At 37.4% G+C, this 17,294-nt stretch overlaps 1 protein-coding gene across 1 annotated transcript in view; it reads left to right on the top strand.

The window, feature by feature from the left end:
* The window catches only part of LOC101154996 (transmembrane and TPR repeat-containing protein 2), a 50,845-nt gene extending 36,625 nt beyond the window's left edge, over nt 1-14,220 (top strand). The window contains exons 4-12 of the mRNA XM_004083163.4: nt 345-459; nt 898-983; nt 1,458-1,642; nt 1,885-1,963; nt 3,479-3,600; nt 5,855-5,936; nt 8,667-8,781; nt 10,511-10,574; nt 12,985-14,220. Of these exons, the coding sequence (XP_004083211.1) occupies nt 345-459; nt 898-983; nt 1,458-1,642; nt 1,885-1,963; nt 3,479-3,600; nt 5,855-5,936; nt 8,667-8,781; nt 10,511-10,574; nt 12,985-13,182 (1,046 nt within the window). The 3' untranslated portion in view covers nt 13,183-14,220. The remainder of the gene's footprint in view (nt 1-344; nt 460-897; nt 984-1,457; nt 1,643-1,884; nt 1,964-3,478; nt 3,601-5,854; nt 5,937-8,666; nt 8,782-10,510; nt 10,575-12,984) is intronic.
* The last annotated feature ends 3,074 nt before the right edge of the window (nt 14,221-17,294 follow it).

The raw sequence follows: 17,294 nt of genomic DNA, 5'->3' as shown, positions 1-17,294 counted from the left end.
TGTCAGCAAGTGGATGCATCAGAATGAAGCGGAGCAGGGAGCTCGTGGCCCGCCAATTGTAGCACCAAGGTCACTGCTACAAGCTTTTTGTCAGCCCCTGATTCACAATGATTTGAATAAAGAAATACTCAGAAATACTATTTTAATCTTAATTTTCTCTATATATTTACTCCATCATGAGAAAAAAATGCCACAAGAGGATGTTAAAAACACCCAAACCGCAATTTTTTTTTATTGGAGTGGGTCTTTAAGTTGTGCTTGTATCCACTGTGATGTTAAGCAGTGATTTCGAGTTAATTATTCATAGGTGTTCATGCATCTTGACTGCCATGTGTCTCATGCAGCCTGGGGCAACTTAGGAAATGTTCTGAAGAACCAGGGCAAGATGGCGGAGGCGGAGAAGGCATACAGAAATGCTCTGCAATACCGAGGAAACATGGCTGACATGCTGTATAACCTGTGAGTGTACCTTCTCTATTTGACAAGTTTTTATTCCTGACTTGGATTGTGAGGAAGCTGCTGCTTCTGCAAACTGAGAAACACAGGCAGAAAGAGAAATAAAAGAAAAGAAAAAAAGAGGTGCTGGATCAGGAAAGTGACAGAAAGGAAATAACTGCTCCTCCTTTCAGGCTCTTTGTACCCAATGCTACAGATTTGATTGGTCATGGTTGGCAGAGGTTTAAGGAGATTGGGAAGCTATAGCTAATCCTGCAAAGGTGGATGTCAAAAAGTGCCAAGATATCAGAGGATTTGCTGTTATATCAAACTTCAGTGACATTGGGGATGTCTGGAAGCCACAAATGCATCAAAAAGAAAGAATTTTGTGAGGTTTTGCATGAAAGTTAAAGGAAACCAAGTACTTTATTTATTTATTTATTTTTTTCCCTTTTCTATCAGGGGTCTGCTGCTGCAGGAGAACGAGCGTTTCCCTGAAGCGCTGCATTATTACAAACTCGCCATTAGCAGTCGACCGACTCTGGCGTGTAAGTATAGTCTCATTAGATGAGTTTATTCTTAGACGCGTCACTTATGTTTAATCTAGTTTTTTTTTTTAAACTTGGTGTTGGGTACACGTCGCTGAATTGGATGTTTTTAAACCATATGGCTTTTTGAATATCAATTATTACAGAGAATTGATTGAAGGTCCCACCCCAGTATTTGCCTAGGAGATTTAATCTGCAGTTTACAGATACAAAGAGAGTTTTCTGAAAAACTTGGCCAGTTTCTCTTTTTTTGTTTAAATGAACCATAATTGGGTTTTTATTTGTCTTTTTTTCTTTGAGTTTCCCATATTCTCTGTAAAAAAGAAATAATAAATGTGCGCTCCCCATCTTAATCATCCTATGCATTTGCAAGCATATTTTAAAACCTTTAGATGGTAAAAGTGGGTTTTAGTTTTTTTTTCTTCTCTTGTACTGCAGGTTGTTTGATTGATACCTTTTGTTTTTGCCTCACAGCCGCCTACTTGAACACAGGAATTATCCTGATGAATTGGGGAAATCTGGAAGAGGCCAAACGCACCTTCCTTACTTGTGCCGACATCCCTGATGAAAACTTAAAGGATCCCCATGCACACAAGACCTCCGTCACCAGCTGCCTGTATAACCTGGGAAAACTCCTGCATGAACAGGGTCACCATGAGGTCAGTGAATCCAATTTTTTGTCAGGAGGAACCAAAAAGGTTAGCTGAAAATGTGTTTTTGCTAAAATGTGCTTTCAAATCTTTTATGTGAGTAAACTAGCTTGAACTAAAACAGTTAATTTTGTTGTTAAGTGAAGGTTTATCTCCCTTTAAGTAGGTCAAGTCCATTAAAAATCTGTCATTTTACAAGATCTAAATCTTAAAAGTTATTTTCCTCATCTGAGTTCTTCTTTCATCTGCAGGAAGCTCTGTCTTTTTACAACAAAGCGGTGCAGAAAATGCCCCGTCAGTTTGCACCACACAGCCTTTTCAACATGATCGGTGAGTTCTTGCTTTATTTCTGAATCTGAATCTGGTGCTTTATGTTTGCAGAAACTGGGCTGTGTTAACTTTTGAATACAAAGTTACTTCTGAAGAAAAGAACTGGTCAGTAAAGACCCACTCCAATAAAAAAACTATTTTTGGTGTTATTTTTTAGCATTTTTCTTATTATGGAGGACACATGTTATGCCAATTAGGTTTAAAATTACATTTTTGAGTATCTCTTTTTTTCAAATTGTTGTGAATCAGAAGCAGACAAATGAAACACACTGTGGGAAAAAGCTTGAAGCAGTGACGTAGGTGAGCCAAAAGTTCTGATGCATCCACTTGCAAACAAATACATCCATGTACGTATTCGTTTTCCTCCTTCGGACTGGCATCTGCCCGGCTGGATAGCTCCAAAATTGCTCGCCATTTTTTGTTACATTGGTAGTGTTAGGTTGAGAGTGTGAGAGAGAGTGGAAAAAAAGGAATGATGGGAAATGATGTTAGCCTCACGCTGTGCCAAAAGTCCCGCCCACAACTCAGAGGTGAATTTTGCAGCTCTGCAGAAACCATGTCCTAGAAAACAACACAGTTTTTTGGGATTTGGCGTAAAAACTGCATAATTATTATTAAAACACCACTGGGAATGCTTTTACAATAGATCAGAAGATGACTTTAACATTGCCTTAAATCTTAAATGTGTGCAAAGGTGCACTTTAGAAGCTGATCCGTATCATTAATAACATTTCCTTGTTTGTTTTTGTAAAGCTAATAACTTTATTAGAACCTTAATGACATTGTTGACACGGCAGGAGAAAGTCAGCATGAACTTGACTTTTTTAGACAGATGGAGGGAGGGGCTGATGAACCTCAGTGTTTGGTAATGTCCCCACGGCTAGAGGACACGTTATAGGAGCAGATGACATCAGCCCATCCTTTTTCTCAAGAAGGGGTAAAGTGTAATCATAAGGTACAACCAAAGTATTTATTTATGTAACCATATTAAATGTAGTTGCATAATTAAGTCCTTCTGATACCCCATAAACCAAAGATCGAGGATTACTGGGAATTGTAGACTATCATTAAACATGGCTTATTCTGGTAGTTTGGCACAATTTTCTTTGCTTTTTCTACCATAATCTACTGTAACAGTAAATCCTGGGAGCTATTACAGCTGTAAGTAAGTAGTAAGAAACAGATTTAAGATTACACGGTGAACTAGAAACAAAGGTTGTAGGATCACCATAAAAAAACAAAACAACAATAGTTGATTCATGTAGGAATAACATTAAATGTTAACAAATATGCACAACAGCAGAAAGAAGGTTAACAGGAAGTAAATGACTTGCCAAATGTCAAGAATTATGTACATTCATACACACCGATGACACAGGTTTCGCTTGTATAAGAAGGATTTGTGATGTCAGATTATCTCTGCTTCGTGGGAACCTTCTGCAAAATATCTTTGAAAATCAAAATAAAAACAAATTATAAACTGAATTTCAAGCAATGCATTTTAATCTGTTTCAGGAGAGGCTTACATGAGGCTGAACCGGCTTGAGGACGCAGCCCACTGGTACAGAGAATCCCTCAGAACCAAGCCTGACCATATCCCTGCTCACCTCACTTATGGAAAACTCCTGTCCATCACAGTATGTCCCTGCAGCAGGCACCCACAGTACATTCAAAAATCCTAATGTGGCCCCAGACAGGCGTTCCCATGTGGGATATTACATCCCACCCCAAGGGAGGGAGAAAATAAGTAACATAAAAAAGATAAATTTAAGCCGGTAAGGGTTAAAGACTGTCAGTGCGGCCGTTTATTTGATTGACAGCTGCAAAGGTGAAAGAAAGTAACAAGCTTAAAGCTCAGGCACTAATGCAATAAATAACAAAACCAAAGAGGAACTTAAACTTGAGGGACATCGCCAAGGCATAAAGCATAATCAAAAACAAAGATCACACGCAGAGGGAAAACCTGGCAGTTTCCACAGGTTTCTAATGCCGAGTCTGAAAACAGGGGCCAGCTGATAAAACAGATTCCTCCCAGGAATTCAGCTGCCACTGGAACAGGGGTTGCTTGAGGCTTTTATGCTTCCCGCCCAGCCTGGTGATTGGAGGAGGGAAGGAGGCCGCAATCATCTCCTGCAGGAGGTGAAGTCAGATGGTGTGGTGGAGGCTTCTGTAAAGCACACACAAAGACACACACACATACACACACATATACACACAAAAAGGCCAGGGGCCGTAACATGGGATGAAGGGACAGAATCGAATGGTGGATAATGAACAATGGCTAAGTGATGGAACATTAAAGTGAAGCACTGATCAGAAACCCATGGGCAAACACTGTTGCTGTAATAAAGGTGTTTAACATCAACTTTTATTGAATAGAAAACAGTGGTAACAGTGATCATGGACTGATCTCTTCATTGACTGCAATTAATTATTGTTTTATGATATTTGAACAGACTTCTTTAGTTGAAAAGTTTCTCCAGTCTTCCTAATATCTCTTAAATATCCGTCTCACATCGGTTTTCTACAATAACAAAAACACAGGAGATCAGCTGTTTTTGCAGCTGAGTCAAGTTTAGGTTTAAACTTTCCACCTCTTGGTATCGTTTGAGCTCCCTCCTTCCTTATCCTCCAGCTAAGTCACAGTACCTCATTATGAGTTTCACAAACCTCAGTGCTCGGAGCGGCAGTCCTTAACCCATGTATGTGACGACATTCAATATTATAAAAGGAAGGTTCAAATTGGACTCCACCCGTGTGGCCAGATGTCTGTCCTGCTCCCTCTGGCTTGGGGTTCCAAATTCACGCAAATTCTTCAAGGCTCAAGAATCGGAAGATTGGATGGAGTTTAGACAAAAGGCCAGTGGACGGGATTATAATGTAATTGCTCTGCTTCCTTATTGAATCACTCCAATTTTGGCTGTCCTTCTGGAGTCAATTGCCAAAGCAGACAGGGGAATGAAAGGTCAGACTAAAGTCTTGCTCTGTGGTTCACCCCAAAATATGTCCCTACACTACTTATTATCCTTCAAAGTGACCTTTTACTTTATTTTTACATGGTAACAAAGTTAAAATCAGATCGTTATGTATCTGTTCAGCTAACAAGTGCAAGTGTCTCTAAATTGGATCAGTCCAACCAAGGTGACTGTTTATTGTGCCATTTGTCCCATCTGCTGGTGAAACAACAGAGTGGCACAGATTTAAAAGTGAGTTACATCCAATCAACACTTACCTATGAGTTTAACCTCAGCAATTTGTATTGCAGTTGACTTTAAATTCTTTATGCAAACAGCTTAGTAATTATGCTTTTCAGTCCTGCAAAAACATAATTACAGTGACCCTTAAATTGGCAAATAAATAGCAAAATTGTTATCTGATGTGGTTAATAAGGAAAACCTGCCCTTTCAGTTCCAATATGAAACTTCCTCTGAATGTCCTGAATGATTGATGATGGGACAAAAGATTGATCTGAAGTCTTAGAGGCAGTGTCAGCGAATCTATTCCGGCTGCTCTCCAGGCTCTATATTCACGCATTCATTCTCAGCGGCTGCAGACATGCGAAAACGCTAATGAGGCGACGCTAAGTAAGCCGGCCCTCTCATTTCTTTTTGCGTCATATATCTATTTGCAATATGGAAACAATCAGTGGTGAAGCATGAAACTGAAATTGTGGGAATGAGCCGTGTGCTCACAAGAGCACTGGACTTTTCAGGTTGTTGTCTTTTTTACTCACAGACTCACTAACAAATTCAACATCTTTACTTGTTCAGACCAAGAAAATAAAGATGATATTTGACTTGCAAAATTAAGTGAATTAAAACCCATGTGACCATGAAATAGGATAGTTGAAATGACTTGAGCGTCTTTTTTTTGTTTTGTTTTTTTCTAAAGGGGCAGAGAACAGACGCAGAGAAATATTATCTGAGAGCAATTCAACTAGACCCAACAAAAGGAAACTGCTACATGCACTACGGTAAGAAAATTAATCAAAGTGTTTATTTCTGAAGAAAACTGTATTTTGGATGTTTTTAACATGCAGCCTTTTTCTTATATAAGATGATCAGAGTGGGACTTTAACAACATCCTTAGCCCGTAAATAAAAAGATATGTTATCTTCAACTGCTATGCCCATGCATGGCTGCTGTCATGCAGCTATTAGTAACCAGACTGTGAAAAAGAAGTCTTGGTGGTTTTTTATCCAGGAGATAAACTCTCTCAGAGTTATAATAAGCTCTTAATCTCTGGCAGCCCTGCCCTGGCACCAAAATGGATCTTCCTTTTTAAGAATAGAGGGTAAAATAGGGCAATTGTTATGGATTTTACATAATTTTTCTCCTAATCTTTGCACATTTTGAACATGAATAAACTTAAATTAAACATTTGTTTTAATTGTAGATTGTTCACATTATGTTTGGGTCTTTTTCATTTTTTATCAATGCCAAATTTCTTATTTTTACGCACCAACATAATGATATCCTACTCTCCTACAACAGACTGGATTTAAACTGACCAGAAAAAGCGGCAATAATTCAAAAAGAATTTGCTGAAACTAAGTTGGATACGGTAGTTAAATTTCAACTTATTTTCATTTTTATGATATTTTATATATGTTTCTCTTAGATCAAATTAGTTAGGAATATCTCAATGAAAAACTACAACTAAAAATAAAAACTATAATGCTTTACCAATATTGACGTTTCAGCTATTTTTTTCTATGCAAAAGAATGACTAAATGTAACTAAATGTAAATGAATGGGAAGTCAGGCTAAGTCACATTATAAATGTTAAATTTGACATTCGTCTGGTCAGTTGATGGAACAGGATGATTGCTAAATAATTGAAGGATCATTTGACATACCAAAAGGAAAATTAATATTTAATACAGATGCTTTTTTCTTATAAAAAAGTCTGCCTCTAACGTTCAGAAACTGAAGCAAAGAAGGTGATGAAAACACCTGCAGGAGCAGACGTGTGCGTTACCTCAGAATAACTGAGCTATGCATTCCTATTTAAGATTCACAAAAGTCAGAGCACAACAGGAGACGCTGTTTCCGTTGTGCAGCTGTGAAGCGTTTCATGTTGATATCTCCAGGATATTCATAGGAAATGAAAGATCCTACCTTGTTGAAATAGCTAACACACATGATTCCTCCCTTTCCTTATCCATCTAACTTCCTGTATGCATTTTCTCAACTGTGATCTTTTTGTTTGGCTTTGTCAGTAGAGTTTCGTGTTGTCTTTTTCACCTCATCTGGTTCCATTTTTTTCTTCTTTTTTCTTTATTGTGTTTTTGCTGCCTCATGCAGATGATGCTTATTTGTCCTGCTTCCGCCGTTTATCTCAGATCTGTCTGTTTCCAGACCCCGGGGTCAGAGGATGAAATTCACACATGAGTGTGCGAGGACTGATATGTTTGTCTGTACTCTAAGCAGAGGATTCACACACAAAGGAAAGCTGAAATGGGTTTCTGGGAACAATGGCCGGGGGATGATGTCTCACTCTGTATCTTTCCCACGCATTTTCTATTTTATGTTGTGTATATTTTATATTTACATTTATTTATATATCAGACAATTGGAAATATCATTAAAAATGAACATATTTTTTTAAAATTGTTTTTATAGAATGATTGAAATAGTTTTGCTAGTATTGTATGGATTTGGCAGTAAGGTGAAGGACTGACATGCAGGAAAACCAGGGTTCAATTCCCGGGGGGGAATGAACAAGCAAGCAATTGACATGGAGAGCAGTTTGAGGGCCTTTGGGCAAGACCGTTAACGCTACTGCCTACCAGCATGAATGTGCATACTGTCTTGGTCAGAGGGACCATAGGCGTGAACTGGCAGCCACGCCTCTACCATCACCAAGCATGAATGAAGAGTAAATGAATAATGGACACATTGACTTGTAAGCACTTTGAGTCTCTGGAAAAGCGCAGATAAATCCAATCCATTATTATTATTATTATTATTTATTCATACGGTTGGCTAGTAAAATGCTGTGTATCTTGGTTTACCATAATTCTTACTTACATAAGATGGTATTAAAACATATCATTTGATCTTATTATGTTTTGCAATGAACTGTAATGTAAAAGTCATAAAAATGTATATTTTTGAGGCGTTTAGGTTGCAAAGTTAAGTTAATCAAGTTTCAGTGCAAGAAAATTATATACGGGTAATTTGATGTTTTGTGCCAAAGCATTTCCTGCGTCTCCCTGTTAATCTGGAGGAAGTGGAACAAGTTCTTCAGTTTTTCATTGTGTCTTTCAGGAACTGAGAGCTCAGTTTTTATCCAAACATGTAAAAAAATAAAAGTCTTTTGATGTTTTTTATTGCTCATGAATAACATTTAAAACATGTAATAGATTCAACAACTAAGGCATGTTTTTCTGTGGTTTTTGTGTTTCTCTGCCTTTACTGGAAAATAAAATTAAAAAAATAATGTGCAAAAACAAAACTCTTAGATGTAAAAATGGCCTGGGCTGAGAAGACAGTCTATTTCTAACCATTGAATTGTTTCCCCCTCAGTCTGTCTTTGAAACACACAGGAAGAGCCTATGAAGGACTTTATTGATTAGAAATCACAAAAATGTTAAATTTATTGTTGGCTTTTTCAAAGGTCTTGGAAAAAAAGGACAATTTTGTAAACAAATATTCTGTTTTTATGGCTCTATAAAGACTGTTTATTCCATCCTTTGTAGGTCAGTTCCTGTTGGAGCAGAATCGTCTGGGTGAAGCTGCAGAGATGGCAGAGAAAGCTGCAGAGTTGGATTCATCCGAGTTTGATGTGGTCTTCAGTGCTGCACATATGCTCAGGTTGGCTTAGCTGCACATCTTATAAGGAGGGCTTCCCTTGCTACAAAGTGTGTCAAAAACATGATGTAATACCTGGATTTACTGGGTTTCAGCCAAGCATCTTTAACTTTCAGTTTTTTACTTTGTCAATAAGCATGGTTCTTGTATAATTAAGACACTGTTCCAAATTTCAAATGTGGTCTCAGTCAAAAGACTTTTATAAGAGCTACACATTAGCGACAATTCGGTTTCAGTTCATTCTGGCAAAGTATGAGTCCAGGTTTTGTTGAAAAATGGTTGGAAGTTTTTTTAAAGTTTGGCAAACTAAAGTAAAGACAGATTATATGTCTTAATACGTGTCATAATAGGCTGCACCCACAGCAGCTAAGAGAATACTGGAACAAGCATCAGATTTTTCGTTTGTTTTGTTTAAAAAATCTGGTGAAATTCATTGGAGCTCTATTCTTCACCTTCACCACTTCTTAAAAAAAGTCAGAGGATGACTTCAGGAGTGATGTGACAAGCAGCTTTGGGATTTTTCTGCAGCTATTAGCAGAAATATATGCCTTTTGCGACATTTAACTTGATGCAGCATCCCTGAACCCCCTGCTTTTTTAACCTTTCAAATCTTTACAGGTTTTTCTTGTTTTCATTAGTAAAAACCTTTCTTGAATCAGAAAGGCTAACAATGCTCTGTCTAAAATGTGATTCCCTGAGTCTTAATCTGCTGTATAACGGGCTCAAAAGCAGGTTCCCAAACAAAACAAAAGCTGAGGAAGAGTCTGTAAAGCCACCATGGTATCAGATTCTAAATCCAGCATTTGGAAGGCAAACATTGCTTAAATCACAACCTCATAAATATGAATGGCCATGTCAGGGAGGCCAATCTTTTCCGTTTTATTAAGTTTGGCATAGCAAAGTCTGCTTTATATAGTTTAATGCAGCAGATGAACTGTTTCAGCTTTATGCACCCAGCTGTTTGGTGTGAGAGAAAGTACTTTTGGCATCAACTGCATCCTCAAGGACTTCCACTTCTCCTCACCTGTGGGCCATCAATCATCTATGCTACATGTTCTTGTCACAGAGTCATCTTTAGCGTTTGTCTTAATATTAATATTTTGGTTCACTCTAATCACAATTTCTTTATCTCAAATCGAATGTGTAGAAATAATTATCCAACCATATAGGTTAGTGTAAAAATGAACGTCAGAACCAAAACCTTCCAACTTTTCAGCAGCAGGTAGAACTGGGTTTTTTAAATAAAAAAACCATCAGGACGTTGGCCCTCGAAGCCTTGAGTTTGACACACCTGTCTTAAGAGGTTCATAATATTCCTCAGTTTTACCACCCGTAAAAGTGGTAAAACATTTTCTTATTGATTTGTTAAAAGTGTTTAAAATGGTGCTGCTACATTTCTGATGTATATTTTGATGATGTCCGTTTGCTTTGTCCATGGTGTTTTCTGTAAAATGAGTTTAGGTTAAAAAATGTTAATTTTAATTAATTAAAAGGAAATTCATAAAGTTATGCATTTGAATATAAATTTGCTGTGTTTGTTGAAATATTGTGACAGCTTTGCAATATTTTAGAATAGATTACTCCATATTTTTATTTTAAATACATTTCATAAATCGAACATAAAAAAACATAAAGAAAAGTGACTATAAATCTAGGTTTTGCAAAATAAGCCTTTTTAAAAGATCTTATACTTTTATGAATTAATCTAACCCTCTTTGCGCTTCTGTCTCAGACAAGCCAACCTGAACGAGGCGGCAGAGAGGCAATATGAGCGAGCAGCCAGCCTTAGACCAGATGTAAGTATCCCAACTCGCACGTCTGTTTTTACTTATGGTTTTGCACACAGACGCTTACAGCGTAAATTCTATCTACAACATACCACCCATTAACCACGAATGGAAAGGTTACATTACAGCAGTGTTGTTGCTGGCAGACAGCTGTAAAGAGAAATATTAAATCACACTCATCTCCAAGATGATGCTGGGATGTGCTGCAGCAATCGCTCAAAGAGAAGTGAGCAACCGCCCGATACTAAGGTGATATACTGGAGAGTGGCGATCGATCATGTCGGTGCAGTTAAACAGACAAAGCCTTGGGGATATCGCGTGTCTCTGTGTCAGCGCACACACATGAAGATGTTGGGAGCCGTTATATCCTGTTTCTGGTTTTGTGCACATTGCTTCCAAATGTTGTAGGAGAGGTGGTTTAGAGTCGCAAGAACCCGTCCTTGGGGGGGGGGGTGTGATTTATTCTCCTCTGCTGTGGGATGGGCTCCTCTGAGACTTAAGCACAGTCACAAAATGATTTGGTTATTTACCACATCGAACAGGGAGACTTCCCCTTTTCAAATCAGGAGCTCTAAACCTCCTGTGTCACTCGAACGGCCTTTTTCTTCATATTTACAGCATCAATGCTGGCATCGAACGAAAAGGGGAGGTTTCATCAAAAAATGAAAGCCTAGGATTTGTGGCCAGATTTCTTTCATGATCACCTTTTACCTTTGCTTCTGGAATCTTTATCTGCAAAATTTATTTTCGGGGTTTTGTTTTTTCAGGTTTTCGGCCCATTTCTCTTTTTCCTTTACCCATTAATTGTTCAAATCCACTTTGACTAACTCTTGGATTTTATTTTACGTCCCACAAATAACTTCGCCGCTAAATCTATGAAGCACAACATGAAAAAGAAGCACGTTAGCAGGGAGGGAATGTCTACTGAAGGTATCTTGTCATTGAGCAATGAGAGTTCTTTGTTTTTTTGTTTTTTTTCCTGCACACATCATACTTTATCCAGAAAATCTCAGATCATCAAAGATTCAGAGCTTGTTCTGAGAAACATAAAGTGTGTTTTATGCTACATACACACCAGGATGTGTTCAAGAATGAGCTAAACGGGGGCTCTTGCACGCGCAAATTAAAAATTGGCTGAAACCTGTTAAATCCAGGTGTAGCATAACATCGATGACACGGACTGGTATCGGTCTGATGACGGTCGGTAATTGGGGACCCCTGGTGTAAATCTCATAAATCTTGCTCCAGCCTTTTTTTTCACAGCTCTATTCCGATATATGAAAGATTTGGCGTCATATAATTTTGGCCAGGTATTAACCGCAATTAGTAATTTCTCCTTCATGATCAATTTTCAAATTTTTGGCACTTTGTGAATAACAAGGGAGTCATCCATATGTCACTACCAAATCAGAATCCCTGATTGGTCAAAGTTCAACTAGTTCAACTTTCAACGGGTGTTCAATGGATGCACATTTTGCACAAAGAGCCTGAAAACCGTCATGTGTAGGGATGTCATGTGTAGGGAGGCATGTATGTGAGACTTGTGAACGCTAAAACGCTTATTTACAGATGTTTACATAGACCTTTCATTGGAAGTCATCGCCTGAAGGCCAGTGTGAACGTAGCATCTCAAGACTTTTGAAAGAAAAATCTTGTATTATTCTTTATTCCTGCACATAGACTTTGAATATAAAGCAGTGGTTTGAGCAGAACAGGATCTGCTTACCTACTGTGGAAGCAGCAGAGATCTACTAACTGCAGGTCAATCAAACAGAAGACATTTTTTTTATTAATCTTCCGTGTTGCTTTTGATTTTTCCTTTAATCAGTCAGATTATTTCAGATAAAAAAGAGATCCTCATTTCCAAACCTGGGTGTTGTATCTCCTGGATTAGTACCCACAAATCTTACATGGATTACTAAACAGATCCAAGTTTTCCAGCTCTGTTTGGGATTTTCTTACGTCAGATTAGGGAACACAAGCCCCGACATTAGAGTGCCTTAAAACTGGAATGTAAACCATCACAGAAGAGAACGACACTTGTGCGTGTGGAAAAAAAAGATCATCTGCAAACCAGTTTCCAAGTTTCTAAGCATATGTCATGCCGCAAGGATGAGGCACTGGGAAGAAGATCAGATCTGGCAGACGAGCAGACGACTTTAATGAGATCTGGGTGTGTTTGTTATTTATTTCTCGCTGTGACTTGTATTTGTAGGAATAACCACATGGTGTTCTGGGGCCAGATGGTTTCACTTGTCTAATCAGAAAAACAAGATCTCAAAAGCCGTATCTTTCAGATATGTTCTTCCCCATCTTGAAGAACGGAGGAGACAGATTCGATTTCAGCCTTAGTCTCTAGATGTCAAATCGTGGTTTGTACTCTTCCATCACTCTTATTTCCTCTGTTTTTCCTTCCCAGAGTCCAGCTGCTTTGATGAACCTTGGCGCCATCCTCCACTTGAACGGTAAGCTTTCAGAAGCGGAGGCGAACTACCTGCGAGCTCTCCAGCTCAAACCTGACGACGCCATTACCCAGTCCAACCTGCGCAAGCTGTGGAACATCATGGAGAGGCAGGGAGTCAGGACTAAACTGGGGATGCAGAAAGTCGGCCTCTGAGATAAGAGTTCCCCTCTGTGATCGTCTCAGAGAACAAAGAAGGAAAAGAAAGAGCTGGAACCCCAAATCTCCTCCTGATGCTTGTGAAAGACACTTTAGGACTTTGGTATGCGTAGGGTCTATGAACCAGGTTCTGCCTGACACCACCAGTGCAATATTGTGGCTCAGACTACTAAAATGAAAACTATAGATAAACTCTATAGAACACTTTTGTTGAAACAAACTGCAAGATCATTTCAAAAGTTTCTGTCCTGTAACCATGCTTTATTATTTGACTGTAATCTGGAGAAGTTCAGGGCACCTCTTTGAATGAAATTTCTGCAGAAAAAGTTTGAAAGTCTAAGCTTTGTTATTCCGGATGGGTTTGATGCATCTGTTTTAGGCTGAAGAATCTGGATTTCTGTTTGCTGCTGCATGCACCAACCCACCAAGTTGTGGCCATTCAAAGTGCATCTTTTCCTCCAAGCGTAAATCTGGAATCGGTTCAGGAAAGCAGCGCAACGAAAGCATGCCGAGGAACAGGAGAATTTTGGTACCACTTTTAAAACTAAAGAAAACTTGATTGGCGTCCAGTCAGCCTCTGAAGATCGTCTGCTTTGTAAAAATGAACTTGTCAGCGGTGCCAAAGCTTGTTCTTCACACCTGTGTGCCAAGCAAGAACTGTTCTTCGTTGAATTTTTTTTTTTTTTTATGTTATGTGATTGAAATATTACATTTAATTTATTTATTAATTATTTTATAAAAAATGTCAACACTGTGTCAGAGTATATCATACCAGACTTCTCTAAACAGGCTTCACAGTCACATTCAGATGGTTTTACTTTTGCTTTGTCTCTGTCTGCTCAGGGACATCAGGTTGTGGTTCCTCGTGCAGAAATGAAGATCTGTGACTCAGAGAGAGCTTTATCAAAGTATGGCAGATGTTTTTTGTTTTTTTAAATGTGAAGATAGAAACATGTAGCTGGTTATGTATTGTGCTTTGTAAAACAACAGTGAACCCCTTTTCTGAAATAAAAATAAATTGTTTTTTTTTTGTTGCCTTGTCTTTACTCCAGCTGGTCATCCACTCATCATGCAAACACACATCAGGCTGTTTTTTTTATCATCTTTTTTAATTTCCACATCATTTTAAACGTTTGCTTTCATTAACAGGTGATAAGAACAACTCATAATTAAATAAAATAAAATTCAAAACTACAGAGATGCTTTAGTAGATCCCTATTTTTATAAGAAAAGCTGGGAAAAAAACTAACCCTAAATTAGAGTTCTTGTGTTGGGCGCGTACAATGACATCAAAGGAGGTTAGTCCTGATCCAGCGGTTTGAGCAAGGACAACTCTCAACCTAATCTCCTGGGGGGGAATGAAGCCAAGCCATCGTCTCAGGATCCGCGGCATTGACACATTGTCCACCAAATGAATGGTTGAAGTTGTAGATTTCACCATCACATCACACAGGCTAATCAAACTGGAGTTCAAATAATTGGAAAACAATTGCTATGTGTCTCTTTTCCTCTTTTGACAGGTTTGAGATGTAACAGGAAGTTGGAAAGTTTTGCCATTAAGTATTTTTCAAAATAAACAAGACAATAGACTTCCACATTAACCAGGTTGCTTTAATATTTTATTCAAAGATGTAATGCTAGGCTTTTACAGTGTCAACAGATCTAGCTAAAAAACATTATAGATTATTTTAATTTTAAAAATATATTTTTCTTTTACAACATTGGCTAAACTTAGCTAAAGTTATTATTTTTATTGTATTTTTTTTAACATTAATGCATGTTATTATTACCTTTAGTATAATCTTCTGGCACTAGATTTTGGTTGATTTATACATGTATAATCAAACATTAAATTAACAAATCAAATCACTTTATTTGCCACCAGGACTTGTTTCTTGTAGTGTTGAAGTTCAAAAGGAAAAAAAAAGTCTTTTGGTTTGATCAGCTGTATAAAAAGTATGTAACTCATAAATCCAATTTTTATGCTCTAATAACGTTTAGTGTAACAAGAAGCACCAACTAAGCAGTTGTTCCCCTTCTTGGCATTGCTTGAACATAAAGTACGCTTCACATCCATCAAACCAGACTTATTTTTAAAGAAGTCATACTGGATTTGACAAATGCAGCTCATTAGCAACTAGCTGGCAGCCATGCACCCTCCTCATTTTTATAGAACTTCGTTTTTTCACAGTTTTGAAGAAAAAAAAAAAAACAGATATTTTTTTGGGATATACCCAGTCCTAATAAAGCTAAGATGACAAAATTGCTAAAATTATCTGTCAAACTAGAATGAACGAATTTGGATTTATAATAGACTAATTACAGATGTAATTTCACATATGTTAGTTAGAGTATTCAGTTTATTGGAAAGCAAATAAATTGACTAAATTTGTTTGCAAGGTGAAGCATATTTATAGCTTTTACCAACAGCAGTTATAGAGAACAAGGTTATATGTTTTTTTTACAACACGTCTGGAACAAATCCTGCTTTTGGCTCTAGGTTTTGTCCTTGTGTTGGGTTAGGTAGGAATTACCTGAGTCATAAAAATATCCAGACCAGTTACTTTTACTTTAACCCTTGTGCTATCTTAGGCACTTTTACGTTGGAAGTTGGGTCATCTAGACCCACTAGTGCTCTGAACCTTTTTTCTGCAATGATTTGCGAACCTCACTGGTGTCCATGGATTCCATGAAATCTTTCCACCTTTGTCATGGTAAGGAGAACACGTCAATGTAAGGGTGGGGTCATCTAAGATAGCACAAGGGTTAAACATATCAGCTCTTTTTTGAAACGTTTCAAAATCTGATTTTTGTAAGTTTTAGGGAGTGGGATAAAAGAACCCCACGTCAAACTACAATTCATGACATTACAATGCTAAAAAAAACTGAAACAGAAAGAACAATTTGATGGTTTTCAGAACATCGTATCATCCAAACTAAAAAATAAATCTTTGATATGAAGAACTACAAAATGTGAATGGGATGTTTATTATTTGAAAATCTGTAAAATTTTGGATCTTAATCAAACAAAAATCTACTTTATCATAACAAAGTTCAACAATTAGAAGATTTGTTCAAAAAGTAAAGATGCAAATCCATAGAAATGTGTTATCCAGAAAAAGAGCTTTCTAAACAGACTGATTTATTTAAATATGATAAATAGAACTTCTACAAAATGTAATCGTGCAGAAACAATAATGAATAACAAAACCATTTTACTTTTGACTGTCGCAAAAAGTAATATTTTTATGTATTGCTCTACTTTTTCTGTTGCTCCCATAAGAAAGTATTAAACTACAAAACTGTTATACTTTATTTGGCAATGGTTGAAAAGAATCAGGCTTTTCTTTGGTAAAACAGGGACATCTGCTGTCCATTTATACCAACTACAGTAACATAATTTCCATTTATTCCAGATAAATAATAAAAATAAAAGAAGATAGAATTAAGCTTTGAGGGTAAACCAGTGTATTTCCAGTAAGAAATATCAAGTGTTATGTTTATGAGTTTGGTTGGGAGTCAATATGTGGCTATAAAGGTAAATGTCTTTCACTTTTTTATTTATTTTAAAAATGTAATGTATTCCTCCAATCTGCAATCATGCAAACGGTGTACAGATATTTGAATTCCAGCAAGTGTTGCTTTTAATAAAAAAAAAAACAACAATCTGATAATGTCTTGTTTGACATCTTATCTGTACTGAAAGAGATATTCCGGATAAATCTGGTTTGGATCAAATATGACATATATTTTAGGATTTTGGACATTATCCATACAGCTGTTGTTAACATTTTTAGCCTTTCCATGATCTCATTTTTCTTTTTAAATCAGATTGTCCAACCTGCGATTTCCCAACCAACACCCTGGCCAAAAATTGTATTTTATAGTTTCCCCAAGTTTCCAGGGAGCGTTGACCCACTGAACGGTGCTGCACAATCTGCACAACTTAAGCTGTAACTGTCTGCAAATCATGCATGCCTGGCAAAGTATATTCCTGCAACAACAACAAAAGGAAACTAGTAAACAATGGGTTTCCTTAAATATTTATATTTGCTACCTTTGCCATGGACAGCTAAATGCAAATCAAAGTTATACTTGAAGATGTTATG

Source organism: Oryzias latipes, chromosome 23 (assembly GCF_002234675.1).
Source record: "Oryzias latipes chromosome 23, ASM223467v1".
Lineage (NCBI taxonomy): Eukaryota > Metazoa > Chordata > Actinopteri > Beloniformes > Adrianichthyidae > Oryzias > Oryzias latipes.
The sequence above is the reverse complement of the archived record's forward strand: the minus strand, read 5'-3'. Positions and strand labels throughout refer to the sequence as shown.